The sequence below is a fragment of the Gossypium raimondii genome, chromosome 6 (assembly GCF_025698545.1).
Source record: "Gossypium raimondii isolate GPD5lz chromosome 6, ASM2569854v1, whole genome shotgun sequence".
In the NCBI taxonomy this organism is placed as follows: domain Eukaryota; kingdom Viridiplantae; phylum Streptophyta; class Magnoliopsida; order Malvales; family Malvaceae; genus Gossypium; species Gossypium raimondii.
This window is the reverse complement of record NC_068570.1, coordinates 48830395-48850142: the sequence shown is the minus strand read 5'-3', so window position 1 is coordinate 48850142 and position 19748 is coordinate 48830395. Positions and strand designations below refer to the sequence as shown.

At 35.8% G+C, this 19748-nt stretch overlaps 2 protein-coding genes across 5 annotated transcripts; one reads left to right on the top strand and one right to left on the bottom strand.

Moving 5' to 3' along the window:
• Positions 1 to 1089: 1089 nt before the first annotated feature.
• On the top strand, positions 1090 to 4751 carry LOC105772693 (pectinesterase 3). Of its 4 annotated transcripts, none has more exons than XR_008196893.1 (5): positions 1090 to 2292; positions 3231 to 3933; positions 4066 to 4168; positions 4306 to 4355; positions 4454 to 4751. XR_008196893.1 is itself a non-coding variant. In XM_052632569.1 (2 exons), exons 1-2 carry the CDS (start codon positions 1212 to 1214, stop codon positions 3908 to 3910), a joined length of 1761 nt encoding a protein of 586 aa, XP_052488529.1. In that variant the 5' UTR covers positions 1090 to 1211; the 3' UTR covers positions 3911 to 4106. The 4 variants fall into 4 exon arrangements, 1 of the variants encoding a protein (XP_052488529.1); XR_008196894.1 differs by having other exon boundaries at positions 4289 to 4355; XR_008196895.1 differs by having other exon boundaries at positions 4284 to 4355.
• Positions 4752 to 6071: 1320 nt separating this feature from the next.
• LOC105772695 (proteasome subunit alpha type-5) lies at positions 6072 to 15191 on the bottom strand. The gene is made up of 10 exons (XM_012594109.2): positions 15051 to 15191; positions 14907 to 14957; positions 14732 to 14813; positions 14483 to 14563; positions 13738 to 13851; positions 13557 to 13658; positions 12214 to 12272; positions 6841 to 6943; positions 6542 to 6607; positions 6072 to 6414 (listed from the first exon to the last, which is right to left on the bottom strand). Exons 2-10 carry the CDS (start codon positions 14918 to 14920, stop codon positions 6322 to 6324), a joined length of 714 nt encoding a protein of 237 aa, XP_012449563.1. The 5' UTR covers positions 14921 to 14957; positions 15051 to 15191; the 3' UTR covers positions 6072 to 6321.
• Positions 15192 to 19748: the final 4557 nt, after the last annotated feature.

Sequence of the window (19748 nt, the reverse complement as noted above, 5' to 3'; positions counted from 1 at the left end):
TGGTTGGGTTTGAGGTGATGGTGTTGTAAATGGTGGTTGTTGATGGCATTTTTGGATATGGACTTTCTGTTTGAAGAAAGAAAAAATTGGATCTCGAAAGATTTGAAAAAAGAAAGTAAATAGAGTTTCAGAGATAAAACACTAAAGATTGGATCTTTTGGGGTTCTTTTTAAGGGTTTCTTCTTTTGTGAATAAAATATCAAAAAGGAAGATATACCAGGACAAATGGATGTAAAGGAAGGAAATATCAAGGTTTTTAATTTAAGGTTGTCATTAAATAGTATGTTGGTTTAGAGTAAAACTACTTATTTAGTAAAAGAGACAAATAGATGCAAAGAAGATATACAGGGACCCTCCATTGAGTCCATCCTTTGTTTTTCCATGTTGAACAAAAAATTCAATCGATTGATGAAGCACTCAATTTGATTTATATTGTTTCGATTCAATAAAGATGGAAATAGTTTTTTCAATCAAAATGGAAAAGAAAACTAAAAGAAAAAGGAGACGAAAAGTTTTTATTTTTCAGGTGTAATTAATTTAAAGTTTTTAATTAATTGAATTTTTTTAATTAAAAATCTATTCTGATCTCAACTGGACACCTAAGTTGGCATTTAAAACTCATTTGGACTATCACGTAGGACTGTCAGTAGGGAGGTAACGAAGCTTAACGGCAGAATGACCACTTCGTAATAGAACCCTAATGTAAGTGACTAAAATGTAATTTTTTAAATATAAGTGACTAAAATATACTCTGAGCTAAAAAAAATAACCATTGTTATAGTTTGTCATATGACTGGAAATGTTACATCAGCACAAACTAATAATGTTAATATGGAGAGACTAACTTAATTGACAAAATACAAATTATGGACCAACCAAATAGAAATAGAAATAGAAATAGGTTCTATTCTTTTAAACACGGCGGAGCAGTAGTTTAATCTTGTGGCACGATAAGTTTCCAGAATTTATTGTAAAAATAGAGCTATACATTGGAAGTTGGTGGGTCTTACCACCGTAAAACTACAGATGGAAATAGGATATTGGCTTTAATAATTTGATTATTAACAATACAATTAATAATAACTTTCAGAAAAAATAATAATAACTTGCAAACCCAAAGCAGCTTCCCCCAATCCATTCCTCTCCTCTCCTCGACTCTCAAACCCTATAGAACCTCCCCCAAACAGGCGAAGTGGGATTCATGAAATTAGATGGATTCAATCAATTCATTCAAGGGGTATGGTAAAGTTGACGAAGTGGAAGAACTAGCTTTCAGGCGAAAGAAACGAAGGCGTCTTATCACCCTTATCATCCTCATTCTCCTCCTTTTAACACTCATCACTGCCGCCGTCGTTGGGATTTTTTTACACAAGCGAAGCTCCTCCTCCCCCAACACTCTTCCCCCGCCTGTGTTGACTCCAGCCGCTTCACTCAAAGCTGTTTGTAGTGTGACTCAGTACCCGGCTTCCTGCTTCTCCAGCATATCTTCCATTGCTCCCTCGAATACAACCGTCCCAGAACTCCTCTTCAAGCTGTCTTTGAAAGTAGCCATCGATGAGCTCTCCAGTTTGTCTCACTATCCCACCAAGCTCAAAGCTGAAACTAATGATATCCGACTGAAATCCGCTTTACAAGTATGTGAAACTATGTTCGACGACGCCTTGGATCGATTGAATGATTCAGCAACTTCCCTTGAAGTTGGAGAAGGAGAGAAGTTGTTGTCAGATTCCAAGATCAGTGACTTGAAGACTTGGCTAAGTACTGCTATAACTGACCAGGAAACATGTTTAGACTCCCTGGAGGAGTTAAACGCCACAAAGCACTTCAACGCCACAGTTGTTGAAGAAATGAAAGCTGCCATGCAAAACTCAACTGAATATGCCAGCAACAGTTTGGCTATAGTTGCCAGAATCTTAGGTTTATTGACTGATTTAAATATTCGTATTCATAGGAGGTTGCTTGGGTTTGAGAAAGCAGGTTCGGAGTTCCCGGCTTGGGTTAGTCCCACTGAAAGGAGACTATTGCAGGAATCCAAGCCTACCCCCAATGTTATTGTGGCTCAAGATGGTTCCGGGAATGTCTTGACCATTAATGATGCGGTGAAATTGGTAGGAAAAAAGAATGAATCAAGGTTCGTTATATATGTGAAGGAAGGCAAGTATGTTGAGAATGTGATTCTTGATAAACACATGTGGAATGTGATGATTTACGGTGATGGCAAAACAAAGACTTTAATTTCCGGCAGCCACAACTTTGTTGATGGAACTCCCACATTTGCTACAGCTACTTTCGGTAAGTCATATTCAATCTTCATTTACTTTGATCAGTTCTAGATTTGTAGTTTCAATGGAGCCTGACGATAGTTTCTAGATTGCCCCATTTATGAGCCTGTCTACATTGTGATTTGCTGGTATCTTTGTATCTTGTCCCAATCATCCCAAACAATTTAGAAGGCCTGCAACTGAGATACTACCATACTACCTGAGTTAGAATTACTAATTCACTAGCTTTTGGTATTGTCCTTAAATGCTCCCCTGAAGCTTCATTTATTAGAAGGTGATCTGAACTGATCATTGTCTGATGTCAATGGGGATTGCTCAATTTTAATGGTTTTATTATTGCAAGTTTGTCTAGAAGTTTTAGTAACATGATCTTGAAACCTGGAAAAGGTAATTTCTTAATGTTGTTTGAAATGGATTTTAGCATTGATGCGGATGTGGAAAACATATTTCTGAGAGCTTGATGTCATTTTTCCTGGAGTTTCCTATAAAGAAAGGAATAAAAATTTATTGGAGATGCTAGTTTTGATGAAACATTCCTTGAAAACCAATTTAAAACCTAGTTTTCCTTTCTCATTTTCAAGTTTAAAAGCTTGAACTTGACTTTGAAATGGACAGAGATTAAACAAGCGGTTGAATAAAAGGGCCTAAAGACGGGGAATAAATTCACTTCCTGCAGTGCAACATGTTTGCCGGTTTTGTGCGATGTTGTTTAGGCTTGAACACAATTTCTCCTCAATTTCTGTAAAATGGCTCTTCCGGGAGAAAATGTTGCACATTGGATCATGTGCATTTGTAGTTGAAGTTTGCCTACTCTATAGGAAAGTGTCTTAAAATAGAATAAGTTGAAGACTTAACTTTCTACTTGTTATTAAATCTAGGAATACTACCTTAAAAGTTTCATGCACTTGTATTTTGTCAATTACTGATGATTCTTGTATGAATCACCAGCTGTGGCAGGAAAAGGATTCATTGCAAAGGGCATAGGGTTCATTAACACAGCTGGTGCAGCAAAGCACCAAGCAGTGGCTATGCGGTCTGGTTCTGATCGCTCCGTATTCTACCGCTGTGCATTTGATGCCTACCAGGACACTCTCTATGCCCATTCCAATCGTCAGTTTTACCGGGAATGTGACATTTTGGGCACAATTGACTTCATTTTTGGGAATGCAGCAGTTGTTTTCCAAAGTTGCAACATCCTGCCAAGGCAACCTTTGGCTAACCAGTTCAATACCATCACAGCTCAAGGCAAAAAAGACCCTAACCAAAACACTGGCATTTGCATCCAGAAATGCTCAATAAGTGCATTTGGCAACCTTACTGCTAAAACCTACCTTGGCAGGCCCTGGAAAGAATTCTCCACTACTGTTATCATGCAGTCAAAGATTGGGGCGTTCTTGGACCCAGTGGGCTGGAAAGGATGGGTTGCCAATGTTGACCCACCTATCTCAATCTTCTATGCAGAATATCAGAACAGTGGACCTGGATCAAACGTGGATAATAGGGTGAAATGGGCTGGTTACAGGTCCACTCTCTCAGACGTTGATGCTGGGAAGTTCACGGTGGAAACGTTTATACAAGGCCACGATTGGCTTCCTAATGCCACTGTCTCCTATGAACCTGCTTTATAATCCGATAGCTGAACCCAACTTAGGTTTGAGATATGTTCAAAGCTCAAACTGATATAATGGTTTTTTTTTTTCTGACATTAAAATTTGTTTTTAGAACCATATAAATGTACTACATATAACTCAAATGTATTAAAGCTCGATGGTGATCGCTGCAGATATTTCACTTATTCCATATCAAAGCTACAATGTCAGATAACAGCTGAGTATATAATATTTGGACGCCATAGTATAAATTCCAAAGAATGAATCAGGCAGAAGGTATGGAAGTGTCCTAAAGTTTATACGTTTATTCTACTGCATCTGTACAACTCGGTTTTCTTTTTGACAGAAAAGTCAATTATGACTAATACAATTCCATTTATTTATATCCAAGCTAAGATGTTAGACATGTGCAGAGTCAAATAATTTACTACTTTGGGGAAAGGTTCCTCGTCTATTGACTATGGTGAGATGGATGTATCCTTAGTATCTTTGTAGTCCGTTGTTAGATAAAGCTGTTTTTTTTTTTTTCAATTTTTTTCTCATATGTTCTCTTGATACAAGATACAATAAGGGAAGAGAATAAGGCAGAGCAAGGAGGAGGTCGAGGTAGGGTAATGGAAGCCAGTTCACCTGAAGAGGTCGAGAGTTAGGACGAGGAGAGACTGATCTTGAAGACAAGTGCTCAGAGTAATTTTAAAGTGCCAAAATGTCAATCCCCTATTAATTATTTTCTAGGGTATTTATAGGAGAGATCTACTTATATGTTGTGTTGGGATATATATTTAGCCTGTTAAATGCGTAATGGATAATCATTGGCACATGTCATGAGACTATATCAATATGAAGATGTTAAGCCTAACTAGACTTCTTATTGCCTTGAAAGTGTGTTCACATTAGGATAGTATTCATCTTTAAGCTCAAGTGGATGGCTCCCTTTGAAGTAAGACGGGCTCAGAAAGTCAATACGAGGTCAATGATATCTCTTGGCTGACACATGTCTGCTCGGCGGAGGGATATAAAACACATAAAGAATATGCAGAATTTTGCCATTAAAAATCAAAGTTGAGTGAAACAGTTATTTTTAAAATTGTGGTGTTTAGGTCTGGTATTTAAATCTCAAAACGCTACCTCCTTTATAAAATTGATCCAAAGAGGCATGCCATAAAATAAAATGTGACAGGACCTGATGGATTTTGAGGCTGTAAGCAGCGGTTCTCATGGAAGCTTCGTGCACTTGTCTCTAGGGTAGAATAAAATATAATGTATAAGCTCATCGATGGTTAAATTATGTCATGCATACTGGCGTGTGAAATTGTTGCAAATGAAATGGAAGTTGGAGATGAACTCTACGAAATTGGAAGCTCCCGACATATAGTGGAAGGGTGAAGTGGAGAGAGAAGAAGGGCTTAAATTGTAGGAGCGTAGATGGAAAGATCCAGTTGAACAAATTGAAAATAAGATTGAAGACTTGCACGATGGAGTTAAAATTTCAAGAAAATCAGGGGTGAGATTGATGAAATTCAAGCTAAATGAAACCTCAATTGAAAGATTGATAACCCAAGGTTTAAGAAGTTTGAATTGAATTGAAGTATATCAAAATTTTATATAATTTTCTTTTATTATCAAATTAATCATTTCATTCCATTACGCTCAACAAGGAATTTTTCTTTACTACATACATATTACACTTTTAATCCAAATCTTAAGTATGGAATAATTTTTCAATTCTAAATTAAATAAATATTGTTCACAAAACAATTTAATGGTAATAATAATATTCTTTTCAATTCAAAGTATTTTCAACATTTATTCTCATATATATCTTATAAGATTAATTTATTTATTTTCATAATAATTCATTCTTAGATTTTGTTTCAAAATTTATTTGTTTAACTTTGCTAATAATTTTATTTTAAAATAATAAATTGAATTCTTTTTTAGAATGATCAAGCTAAAATAACAAATGACATGAGCTTAAAAGTCAAACTCAAATGATAAAACCCAAAATGATAACTTTAAATCGAAATTAACTTATTTAGTTTAACCCGACCTGAAACCCGGTTTCATTGACAAGAAATGATTTTTCTTTTCTTTTTTGTTCAAAACTATCAAAGATATGATTTTGAGGTTTCCATATCATTCTCACAATATTTGGTTCCTAGTTTAAATTTGACTAAACTTTAGATAATTAGAAAATATATTAGTCTATACTAATCATTCTTGTTATTTCACAAATGCGAGCAATGAGGAGGCAACCCACATGCAAACTAAATCCAAAATCAAAGGTTCCTTTTCCTGATGAGGTGTAACTAAAATATCCGAGTGAAGACGTACGGGAATTTTGCACGACACCAAAAAATAAGGGTTCACAGTTTGAATCCCCTTAACTCATGCTGCATGGGATGATAGTTTATAACAAAGCATTTCTCTCATAGCCGACTGATGACTGCTTCCACCTCTGAAGGGGTGTACAGATGGTATGTCGGTGCTACTTTGGCAATATCAACATTGTTGGGAGTCACCTATAACATTACATTGTTCCATAACCGAGACTTTGTTAGTAAAAATAAACATATACATACAGTTCATTTCATTTCAGTTCAGTTCAGTTAAATCTCAAAATTTCAAATATCTGATGTAAAACTTCACCTTTTCTTCCATTACTTGCTTTAAAATGGACAGAGCAATTGTTTCAGCTTCTTGAAGAGTTAGGTCCTACATGGGAAGAAAAAATATCCATTTTTAATGTTAATCAGCACGAAGTAACTCATGCATATTTGAAATAGTCAAAACAATGGAACTTATTATTGTGACATGGCATGTTAATTTTAGTTATTTAGACATTGCTGACATCATAGAACTTAATAAGTTGACTTCTAAATCAATCAAGTTACCAAGTTAAATGCTCCCAAGGACAAAAAACAACACAGAAACACAAGTGGAGATACCTTGTTGTATTGCTCTTGCAAAGAGCTATCTGCACCTTCAGAACCAGAGCCTATAGCTTTTGCATTGCATTGCCAAAATGTGCCAGATGGATCAGTATAGTATCTATAAAAGAGAAGACGTAAGTAACTGAGAATGGACTTAATTCAAAGTTAGTTTAGTGAATGCAGTCTCATGTGCAATAATGCAACCTTGGATTAATTGGTTGGGGCATGGAATCCATATCATGTGCATGATGTGTAGGAATTATAGAAATATATGTCATCCCTTCAGTTAAGGGATTCTGAAAATATTCTTTTTATTACAATCCCTTCTTTTAAGGGATCATATCTCCTAATATTAGTATCTTTCCTAACTTAGAGTTTACTAGATTAGAGACATAGTTTGTATATATAAAGGTGTAATATGTTCTATTGAATTAATATAGAAATACAGAGAATTACTCTAATTTCTACATGGTATCAGATTAGGTTAGGGTTTTTTTCCAACCTAGACCATGTCCGAGACTTCTTCTACATCTCCTTCTACTCCGGAGATTACTTCAAATCCAAAAAATTTTTCTGGTTCTGATGTTCAATCAGATTCGTCTGATTTGACTATCACCTGTCATCGATTGAATGGCAACAATTTTCTAAAATGGTCCCAATCAGTTAAGATTTTTCTTTTGGGCAGAGAAAGATTTGGATATGTTACTGGTAAAACCAAGAAGCCTGCTGTGCTTGACACTGGTTTTGCTAAGTGGATGCGTGACAATGGTCAAGTTATGACTTGGCTCCTTAATTCCATGACCCCGAGTATAAGTAGAAACTTTCTTCTTTACACCACAGCGCTGACATCTGGAGTGCAGTCCGCGAAACCTACTCTAGCACTGATAACATTGCCGAATTGTATCATGTTGATAATCAGGCAGCCACCCTTAAGCAAGGAACCATGCCCGTTACTCTCTACTACAATACCCTTACCGCTCTTTGGCAGCAATTAGATTTGTAAGCACAGCATGATTGGGCAGATCCAAGAGATGCTGCCCTTTATCAGCAAATTGTCACTCAGCGAAGGCTTTTTCAATTTCTACAAGGCTTAAAGAAGGACCTGGACGAGGTTCGCGACAAGGTCCTGACTATTTCTCTTCTTCCCTCCCTTCGAGAGGCCTTCTCTATGGTCAAGAAGGAAGAAAGCCGAAGGTGTGTGATGCTGCTTGATGAACCATATTCCACTCCTGAAGGATCTGCCTTACTGACACATCACTCATCTCCCTCTTCCAAACGGTGGAGACCTTGGTGTGATCATTGCAAAAAGCCCGTTCACTCTAAGGAGAAGTGTTGGAAGCTTCATGGTAAGCCTCAGGACTGGAAGTCCAAGAACTCTCGAGATAATAAATCAAGTCTTGTCGCTACCACATCTGTCACTAGCTTCACCAAAGAGCAAATTGCTGAACTTCAAAAACTGTTTGGAAAGTTTCAGGGGTCTTGTGAGGGTAATCTGGTCATTAAAGAACCAGAAGGTAACCCTTCTTCTACAACATTTTTCTCCTCCCAGTTGACTCCTAGTTGGATCCTCAATTCTGGTGCTACAGATCATATGACTGGTAACAAGGCCTTGTTTTGCACTTTTTTCCAAACCTTTGGTAAAGCTGTCAAAACAGCTGATGGTTCCTTGTGCAAAATAGAAGGACATGGCACTGTTGTTCTCAATGAACAAATTGCACTTAAAAATGTTCTCTTTGTACCAAATCTGGCTTGCAATCTCATTTCCGTAAGTAAAATTTCCATAGACTTGTACTATTCCGCAATTTTTAATGATCTTGATTGTACTTTGCAGGCACTGAACTCGAAGATGATGATTGGTAAGGTCAGCTTACAGAATGGCCTATACATCCTCCCTTCCTCTCCTAAAATCGAGATCTCCAAATCTTTCACCGCTTTAGAAAAAGTTGATACTGTTATGTTATGGCACTTTCGTTTAGGCCATCCTAGTTTCCGATGCCTTGCAAAATTGTTTCCTATTTATTCATTAATAAAAGGTCAAATTTTTTTTCTTGCAAAATTTGCTTTCTTAGTAAACATACTAAATCATCTTATTTTCCTTCTCCATACAAGTCTTCTCACCCTTTTGCTTTGATCCATAGTGATATTTGGGGTCCTTTTCGGGTGAAGAATGCTGATAATTGTAAGTGATTTATCACTTTCATTGATGATCAGAATAGGATAACTTGGACTTATTTGCTGAAAGATAAATCTAAAACTGTTGGTGTTTTTGCGAAATTTTATAACATGGTTCTCACTCAATTTGGGTCTAAATCCAACTCTTTAAATCTGATAATGACAGTGAATTTTTTGCTAGGTCTTTGGGCGATTTTTTCAGGGAAAAGGGCATTGCCGAAAGGAAAAATAGGCACCTCCTTGAAGTCACTCGTTCTCTTCTGCTTACAACTAATGTTCCCAAATATTTGTGGGGGGAAGCCTTACTAACTGCCACGTGTTTAATCAACCGAATGCCTAGTAAGGTTTTAAATTTCAAACACCTCAATCTATATTTTTGCAGCACTTTCCCCATTTTAAGCCCATCTCCTCCATTCTGCCACTTAAAATCTTTGGCTGCACTGTTTTTATCCAAAATATTACTCCTAGTAAGTCCAAGTTAGACCCTAAATCTTTAAAATGTGTACTGGTTGGCTATTCTTCACTTAAGAAGGGTTATAAATGCTATCATCCTCCTTCTAAACGATTTTTTACCACTATGGATATAACATTTTATGAGCAGGATCCTTATTTCACTCCGGTTGAAATTCAGGGGGAGCCATGGAGTGATTTTCAGCCATATCAGGTATCTCCTATTCTACATTCTCAACCTTCAGAATTGCCACTATTTTCGCCTTTACCTGCAGATTTGTCACCCGTGACTACTCCAATTGATTCTCCTGTAATACCTATCACTAATACACTCACACCTACTTTAAACACCCTTCCTGAAAATACACCTACTCCCACTGAAAGTCTTCCAAAAACACCACCACCCAAGCAGCTTCGTGTCTACACAAGAAAAAAAAAACATATCCCTGAGACTGTTTTGCAATCTGTTTCTTGCCAAGAATTGGATTTGGGTTCAGCTGCCGAAATGGAAGAAGAAATCAGTAAGTCTACTACTCTAGATGACTTCCCTATTGCTATTAGAAAAGAGGTTAGATAGTGCACCAACCATCCTATTGAAAAATTTGTTGGTTATAATTTATTGATGTCTTCTTTTCAAGCATTTACAGTAACCCTGGATAAAGAACAGGTTCCCACAAGCACAGCTGAAGCTCTAAAGGATCCAAAATGGAGAAGGGTTGTTGAAGAAGAAATTTGTGCACTAGAGAAAAATGCTACTTGGACCGTTACGGGCCTTCCTCAAGGAAAAAAGGCTATTGGCTGTAAATGGATCTTTACTGTAAAGTATAACTCCAAAGGCAGTAGCCAACGATACAAAGCTAGACTAGTGGCTAGAGGTTTTACGCAAACATATGGGATAGATTTCACAGAAACTTTTGCACCTGTGGCAAAGCTTAACACTGTTCGAGTACTCCTAAGTTTGGCTGTAAATTGCGAGGCAATTACACTAACTTGATGTAAAAAATACATTTCTTAATGGCAAGCTAGAGGAAGAAGTCTATATGAAATTGCCACCTGGCTTAAAGTCTGTTGAAGGTAGCAACAAGGTTTGCAAGCTCAACAAGTCTCTATACAGGTTAAAACAATCACCCAGAGCTTGGTTTGAAGGTTCACCAAAGTCATTCTTAAAAACGGCTACAAGCAGTCCCTTGCCGATCATACACTTTTCATCAATGTAACTTCTACAAATAAGAAAGCTATCCTAATTGTTTACGTGGATGACATAATTCTTACTGGAGATGATGAGGAAGAGATTAGCAATTTGAAATTGTTAAACAGGGAATTCGAAACCAATGACTTGGGAAAGCTAAGGTATTTTCTAGGAATGGAGGTAGTAAGATCAAAAGAAGGACTTGTGATCAATCAAAGAAAGTATGTACTTGATTTACCCAAAGAAATTGATTTTCTTGGTTGTAAGCCAGCTGATACACCAATGGAGGCAAACTTGAGATTCAACAAAGAAGATGAGTCTTTAGTAGACAGAGAGAAATTTCAAAGATTAGTTGGGAAACTAATTTACTTATCTTTGACGAGGCCAGATATAGCCTTTCCCGTAAATGTGATAAGTCAACACATGACTAATCCTACTGAAGAGCATATGACAGCAACAAATAGAATTCTCAAGTACTTGAAGAAAACTCCAGGACACGGCTTAATGTTTAAGAAGACACAAGACAGAACTGTTAAGATTTTTACAAACTCTAGTTGGGTCGGAGATCTCACTTAAAGAAAATCCACTAGTGGCTACTGCACTTTTGTTTGGGGTAACCTTACAACTTGGAGAAGTAAAAAACAATCTGTTCTTTCAAGAAGTAGTGCTGAAGCTGAATTTAGAGCACTAGCTTTGGGAATACGCGAAGGAATTTGGCTACTTAAATTATTAAAAGAACTTGGCGCTAATCAAGAGGATCACTTTGAAGTTTTGTGGATAAACAATCTGCCATTCAGATTGCCAAGAACCTAGTTCACCATGACCGAACAAAGCATGTTGAGATTGATAGGCATTTTATTGTTGACCAAGTCAACAAAAAGACAACCACTCTTTCATACATTCCTTCAGAAGGACAGATTGCAGACATTCTTACTAAGGCTTTGCCAAAGCTTGTTTTCAATAAATTCCTATTTAAGCTGGGATTATACAATGTATATCCTCCAGCTTAAGGGGGAATGTAGGAATTATAGAAATATATGCCATCCCTTCAGTTAAGGGATTCTGAAAATATTCTTTTTGTTACAATCCCTTATTTTAAGGGATCATATCTCCTAATATTAGTATCTTTCCTAACTTAGAGTTTCTTAGATTAGAAACATAATTTGTATATATAAAGGTGTAATATGTTCTATTGAATTAATATAGAAATACAGAGAATTACTCTAATTTCTACATGATGCATTATTACGATTCTAACTTCTTAAAATTTTACAATCTAAAACTAACGAGTAATAAGCATGTACCTTTATATCTATAATAAAATATTAGTTGCAAATGAATATATTTGGAAACCAGCTTACCAGACCACAGGACTGTTTCTAATTAAAGTGCCAGTAATTGTTAATAGATAACATTCTTCATGGAAGTTCTATGTCTAAGAGTATTAACCAACCACAATAGAGATAATATTATCCTAAAAGTGCAAGTGATACAAATTCATTAGTCTTTCACATTTGTTTAAAGGGAATTTTTGTTCCAAGAGAAAGCCAATGCAATAAAAATCATTTGATACTTACAAGCTAGGCCCGTTCTCATCATGACCAGCAATGAGAAGTGATACACCAAACGGTCGGGACTACACAGGAAAGCATGACTATATGTGAGAATAAACACATCAAAAGTAGTGCCATGGATAGAATTCTATATCAAATGGCAAAAGAAACTTATAACCTGTTTGGTTTGACAGAATAACCATTCCATTACGAGTCTACATGGCGCACTACAATGACACAGCCATTTGGTTCACAGAATGGCTTATTCAAGCCTCATTTACCAGTCTCAAAATAGCCATTTGGCACACCCCCCTTTTCTTTTTTAAATGGCTATTCCAAGAAGTCTTGGAATAGTTTCTTGCTCCCATTTTACGCCAACCAAAAAAAATAAAAGCAAGAAAAATGCAACCAAAAAATTTCATTCACACATCCCTAGAAGGGAAACCAACACAAAAATGACCAAAAACAAGATGTGAGGAAACTACTTAAGCCAAATGAGAGGAAACTCTCATGTCCGATTTTGAGGGGGGGATCCCACAGGGCCCTATCCTAAATTTTGTTTTTGGCTATAGAAAAAGAAAAAGGTTGAAAGGAAACGAACAAATATTTCAGTATATCTATGCTTTTAATTTGATTTTTACAAATATATATAATTAGAAAATAGGAAGATAGCCAGCAATGACAGCAACAATGGCCCTGATCGAATATTGGGCTTTTGGCTAGGGTCTGGGCTTTTCTTAAACAATGAGAGATACTAGAGAGAGGGTAGAGCGGATAGGGAAACGGAAGGAGAGAACAAATATCTATAGGGAGAGAAAAAAAATACTTTTTTATATTTTAAAACATATTTTATTTTTAATATATTACTAAATATAAAATATTGAATAATTATATTTATATTTTAAATGTGGTACATCAATATTTTATCTAAAAGCATATTAACATATAAAGCATGTTTTATATTTAATATAAAAAATTATTTTATGACATTATTTTAATGAAATAATTTTATTTTTAAAATAAAACATTCTTATTTATATTAAGGACAAAAAATCTTTTTTTTTAAGCTATTTTTTGCTTATTCCATAACATCATTTTGACCAACCAAATTAAGTAATGGCATTCCTCATTCCATTTAATCAACCAAACCAGGCAATACATATTCCGACTCTATTCTATTACCACCACATAGCAATTTTATTCCCCCCCTCTATTCTATTCCGATGAACCAAACACTATGTTAATGCACAACTACATAATCATACTTGGTATGCACCCCCTTTACTGCTTATCAAGATGAGTAAAAAGCATCACTGACAAAGAAATTAAAGTAGCTACAACTAGACAGAAAAGATATTAAGGTGTACCATCGATTCTTCATCTCCTTCACCAAATCGAAGGGCCAGATCACAAAGAGCTTGTGTTGTGGATTCTACTGTCATTGGCTCACCATATGAGAATCTGTGGTTCTGTGTGAATGTAACAGATATCAATATAAAAGTCACATGACTTCATATCAAAGTGTAATGGCACTAGTAAGTACCATACCTGAGTCTCAACTCGTGCATGTTCAACAAGTGTACGGGCATCAGCAATCAACCCACTCATAGCACATCCTATATGCTCATCAATTTCCATAATCTTCTCAACGCTGCTGGGTTCCTGAAAGAGGATCCAGTACCTATTAGGCCTGAAAGAAATGGCAACCATCTACATTCCGTAGAATCTAATATATGTGACACATTCCATGAGCTAGATTTGTGGTAGCTTTTTACAAGGGTGCAGCTTCAAGTGCACAACCATTTAATCAAAGTAAACAAGTGACAGGAAAAGGAACTCTAGGGGGTATGGTAGTATACTGAGAAAAAAAAAAGGAGGCGGATGCTAGTTGAATATAATACCGAACATGGCTTAGACATTAAATCACATGGAGCTGTTAGCACAATATGGGGGCCAACAATAGAGTGGGAATACAGGAGGAATAAGCAACTGACAACTCTGATGGCACACGCTGATCTTCAATTCTAGAGTCATGAAAATCAACCAACACTCACTTGTATGTAACTGAAGAGTGAAGACTTATTTGTTAGAAGAGACTCCTCAAGACCCTAGAAGTTCACATCTTAAAAGAAAAAGAAAAAAAAAAAGGAATCCTCTAATACCACAGTTAAGCAAACAAGACAATTAAAGCAAAGCAGAAAGCCTTTTTAGTTTTTGCTCGATTGCAAACAAGTAAATCTAACTATACAAGTAACCATAATAACATTAAATGAAATAAGAGTGCAGTGCATACCAACAGTGGTGAAGTAATACGCTTCTCAACAGCCAGAACGACACCTTCTTTTGTCTTCAACCCAATTGCAGTTGAACCCAGCTGCAGTTCAATCCCCAAAAAAAAAAAGAAAAGAAAAAGAAGAAGCCATTTACATTAAAATACACCCAAAAGGGATAAATATGCTAATCTGAGAAAAAAAAATATTTTCCTAGAGAAAACTCTTAAGTTGGGTGATTTTCAAAGGAAACAAACAGAAAAAGGTTTTACCTTGATGGCCTCAATAGCATATTCCACCTGGAACAATCTCCCTTCCGGAGAAAATGTGTTCACTCCACGGTCATACTCAGTCCTACAAGGCCAACAACCAAACATTTAAAAGGAAAAAAAAAAAAAAAAGAAATAATTAAAGTTTAGCAGTAATAAATATGCTTTGATTTGGTACCTGGTGAGAAACATGTTTGGATCGACTTGATCTTATTAGATCTACCAAAACCTAAAATAGAAAAAAAAAAAGAAAAAAAAGGAAAAAATAGTTTTTTTCTGGGAAGTAACTTAACTCGAAAAGAATAACTGAGAGATGGTTTACTTGTGACAAAGGGAGAGATTCAGCAACGAGAAAGCTTAGCGATGCTGGTATTTTTCGTAGAAAAAAAATACCTTCGGTTCTGGCCTTCGTTTGCTCTTGCAAAGCAAAACAAGGCAGGCTGTTAAAACGTCGCCGCATCACGCCGTAGCATAATGACTATCGACGCTTTCCTGGGCTGGGCTTCTCAAATTACTATTAAAAAGTATTTTGGGAAATAAAAAATCGTATTATATTATAAAGTAAAAAATATATATTTAAATGAAGTTAAAATTTATTAATATTATAATATTTAAATGATGTTGAATTAAACCATAAAATTTAGAGAAAATTTTCCATCTTAGTAGCGAATTGGTAAATTTTAAAGTTAACAATTTATAGTGAATTGAAAAAAGTAATTAGAGGTAGGCATTTTTGGCCGAACTATTATAAATCAATTGTACAAGTTTTTTTTACCTTTTCTCCTTTATTTTAAAAAGTTTGTAAGACCCTTAAAGTTTTAAATATCTCAATTCACCCTTTTTGGTATTTTTGAGCTTAACAAATGATGATGTGATGAAATTATGAATTTGTCGTGATGTTATGCATTGTTGCTCACTTAAATTGGTTATTTTAATGCATGTTTATGCTTATCAGTCATGTACATGATTAGAATCAGGGAAAATGAGAGATTTTATCCTAATTGACCATATCAATTCAACTCATGAAACATGAGGAGTTAAGAAACTTGGTGTACAAGCTTACAAGCGAGAGTTACAATTGTACCACCCCTAACTCAACCCGTTCGTCGGGTCTAGGTAAGGAGCATCACAAATGGATCGGATTCACCTATTCTTAATTTTTGCTGACTTAACTACTATAAAACAGACTAAAAACAAAACTAACAATAATTCTTACAACAAGACCTTAAGCCACTGAATGTTTAGTCCCTCAAATTTCTGTTTCTAATCAAACTATTTGTTTACATTGAAACTCTTACAACTCTTATCAGAGGCTAACTATCCTTTTACCCAGATACTGTAGATGTTATCTAGCTACTACATAACTAATCCTGAGGCGAAGCCTCCATTGGTACTCTTTCTTATGTGCATGACCTCGAATCAACAACGATCATCGATCTCTACTTTATCTAGCTTGATCTCTCCTCAAAGTCCTCAATCATCCTCGCAAGTCCTACGAACATCAGCCACACTACTGTAAGTTCAAATAATCTTAGTGAGTTTTTTCCCTACTCGCTAAAGGCGATTGTTCTTTATCAAGGTGGCAAACTTCACTCGATCCTCCAAGCCACTCAACTCACTATAATACCTTCATCTAGTCAGACTCTCCACTCGACCGTATCCTAGATACTTCGCCATATCAGCAAAACCTATCCTTACTTCTCGTCTTTCCTCCCTTACACTTCCCCCCACATGGGGTGTTCATTGGCCTTAAACTAACTTGGTTGTACGTCGACTTCCCATTATGAACCTTTATAGTAGCTTTTTCATCTTCTCGTCCAAGGATTCTTAGAACATACCTTCCTTGGTGGACTTGGTCAGACCAGTCCTTGGAGGACTCCCTCTTTCCATACCATAGTCCCAAATAACTCGTTGACATTTCCGTATTGTGCTGACTTACAACAGACCTTGCCACTTGGGCGAACCCATTCTCGTTCCACCTTATTGATAAAAATGGTAGGATTACTACCAGTAATCCACCCATAACCACGACCTCTCTTAGGGACTCACCCATCCCATAAATGAAGGTCAATCTGACTCATTAAAACAATAAGTTATCGTCTATGTGACTATACAAGCTTGCCATTCCACTTGCTTATTTCCTCCCTACTGGGCTACCATTGTTGTGGTGTACCTACATTAGACTTTCCTCAAAGAGGAATAATCTTGATAGACATTCTATCCCTTGGACAAAATTCTTATCTTGGGAGTGAAATTTCCATCATTCCTATGAGATTTGCCTCTCGCATACAACTTATTTGAGCTCTCCCTGGTGGCTCTTCATAATGGAGACTTGCTTGCGATCCTCGGATAATTTCCCCTCTTACATTTCCATAATTAGGTCAGCTCTCTCACGACCTATCTTCCTCTAATTCTTGTTGGGTTTTCGTCCATGCCTTGTCGGCTTTCACATCTATCCTTACCACTTTCATAATTTTTGGCGATTTCTAATGCTTGTCGCACTGACAGTATACCCCTCATTTAAGTCCTGGTGGACTTTTCGCATTTGTTTCATGGCAGACTCTATGGGTAGTCGTAGTTGAGCTATGGTTTTATACCCTTTTTACTTCATTTCCCTTGTCCTGGCGAACTTACCCCATGTTTACTATCCTGACGAACTCTATCTGTGTTTACTGTCCTAGCGCACTTTCTCTATGTTGTGTTTACTGTCTTAGCAGACTATCTTTGTTTTGTGTTTACTGTCCCATCGGACTATCTCTATTATGTGTTTACTATCCTAATGAATTATTTCTGTGGATGTCATGGAGTCTTTCATCCATGGGCTTACACTAATCCGCTATCCTGGCATACTATCGTATGGTGCCATGGAGTCTTTCATCCATGGTCTTACTCATTATACATGGCTGCCATAGTATCTTTCATTTATTGTCTTACACCGTATACATGATACCTTGTACCATGTTGCCATGAAATCTTTCATCCATGGTTTTACACTACGTACCTTATACCACACCATCATAGCCTCTTTCATCTATGATCTTACGCCATATATCTGTAACAGCCCATTTTCTGTAATATCAGACCAGTGGTTTTGGGACCACAAATATAATGAGTAAATTATTATTTTATTATTATTTTAATGTCTATGGAATTATAGTAAGGTCTTATTAAAATTTCATTAAGAAATTTTAAAGTTTACTTAGTTAATTAAATAAAAAGACTAAATTGTAAAATGTGTAAAAGTGGAGTTCTACTAGTTAAAGGGCCAAAAGACTATGGAAAGGAAGTCTAATGGACTTAAATGGTAAATAAACCATTTAAATAAGATAGTAGATATTCATGGCAAGGTATTAATGCAATTATTAAAGTTTTTAAATGTTAAAATAGTAATTTGATAAATAAAGTTAAAATAACTTAAGGAAATAAACCCATCTTCTTCCTCATTTCTTTCTCCATAAAAAATCACAATAGATATTGATCTTGATCATTCGGTTGGCTTTCCATTTTGCATGTAATTGATTTTCAATCCCGTTTTTAATAATTTCTATGTTTTTGGGATTGTTTTAGCTTAATCTAGCTAGCCCGGGGGTTAATTTGTAAAATTGTTAAAGGTTGAGGGTTATACCATGAATGATTTTTTAATGGTTTTGATGTTAAATGTTAGATTATAAACTCTTGTTGAAAAATAAACAAGTTTTGTAAAGTGATTTTTAATGAAAATGGCATTTAAGGACTAATTTGTTAAAAGTACAAATTCTAGGGTTCTATTGTGAAATAGTGGTGAATATGAGTAGTTTCAAGGTCCTTTGCATGTTTGGTTAACCTGGAATTTGATTAAAATGGTTAGATTTTAAGTTATAAACTTAAGGACAAATTTGTGAAAAGATTAAAATGTTAGAGGTAAAATGATAATTAAGCATAAATGTGAACTATGGATTGAATTGAATGTTTGAGGTTAATTGAAGAACTTAATTGAATATAATTATCTATTTAGATCAAGATAAACCACGTACGAACCTAGATCAAGGCAAAGATAAAGCTTCGGAATAGCTCGATTTCACTTTCACACCTCTAATCGTGAGGTAAGTTTGTATGAACGGTTATCATATTTATGTTATTTACATTAATTGTTATTATGTTAATTATATTACAAATAGATCGATACATGAACGTATCAATGCTATGATGAATTGATGGATAGCGAGTCCCGGTTGAACCTTAGGAATTCATAGGATACAAATGACATGTCATTAGGGATTTCGTGTTTCGGGTGTTGGTCTTGAATATCTTACCGATGGCTGAGGTCCTACATTTGTTGCAAACACTCCACAACTCATGTAAACAACATCGTGTAGCTTACATTCCGACCTACAGCTCGTGTGAGCAGGCCCATTTCACAACTCATGTGAGCAATGATGTAAAGGAAAAGTTATATGTAAAGGCACACTTCGTGCAAGCTTCCCGGGTATCCAATGTAGTTCTAATGGTTCAACGGGCAAGAAAAGGAGAATAGAAAGGTAAAGGTACAAATGGATTAAATTGAGACATGTTGAATGGATATATGAACTATTTGATGTTGTACATATGGATGATTTCATATTTTCATGGAAAACTTACTAACTTGTGAGTTAATGTTGTTAGATAGGCATTTCTAAACTTATGGCATTGAGGTTGGCTTGTATTTTAAGCTATGTTGTGTATTATGGTGATGGTAAGTTTAGTTTTAGTTTATACGAACTTACTAAACTATTTGCTTATTTAGTTTCTCTCCTTTGTTTATAAATCATCGGAAGCTTGGTTTGGTTGGAAGCTCGTCGAAGATCTATCACATTATTCAAAAGTCTTTTCGGTAGTTTTTGAGTATTTTGGTTTAAGGTTTATAATGACATGTATAGGGTGGTTTATAATGATGTTTTGATGAACATGTAAATTGTAATTTGGTATGGTTGTGTCTTGATGTTTTTGAATGGTTGTTGGACTTATCATGCTTGTTTAAGTAAGTCCTTATAGTCACTTTCAT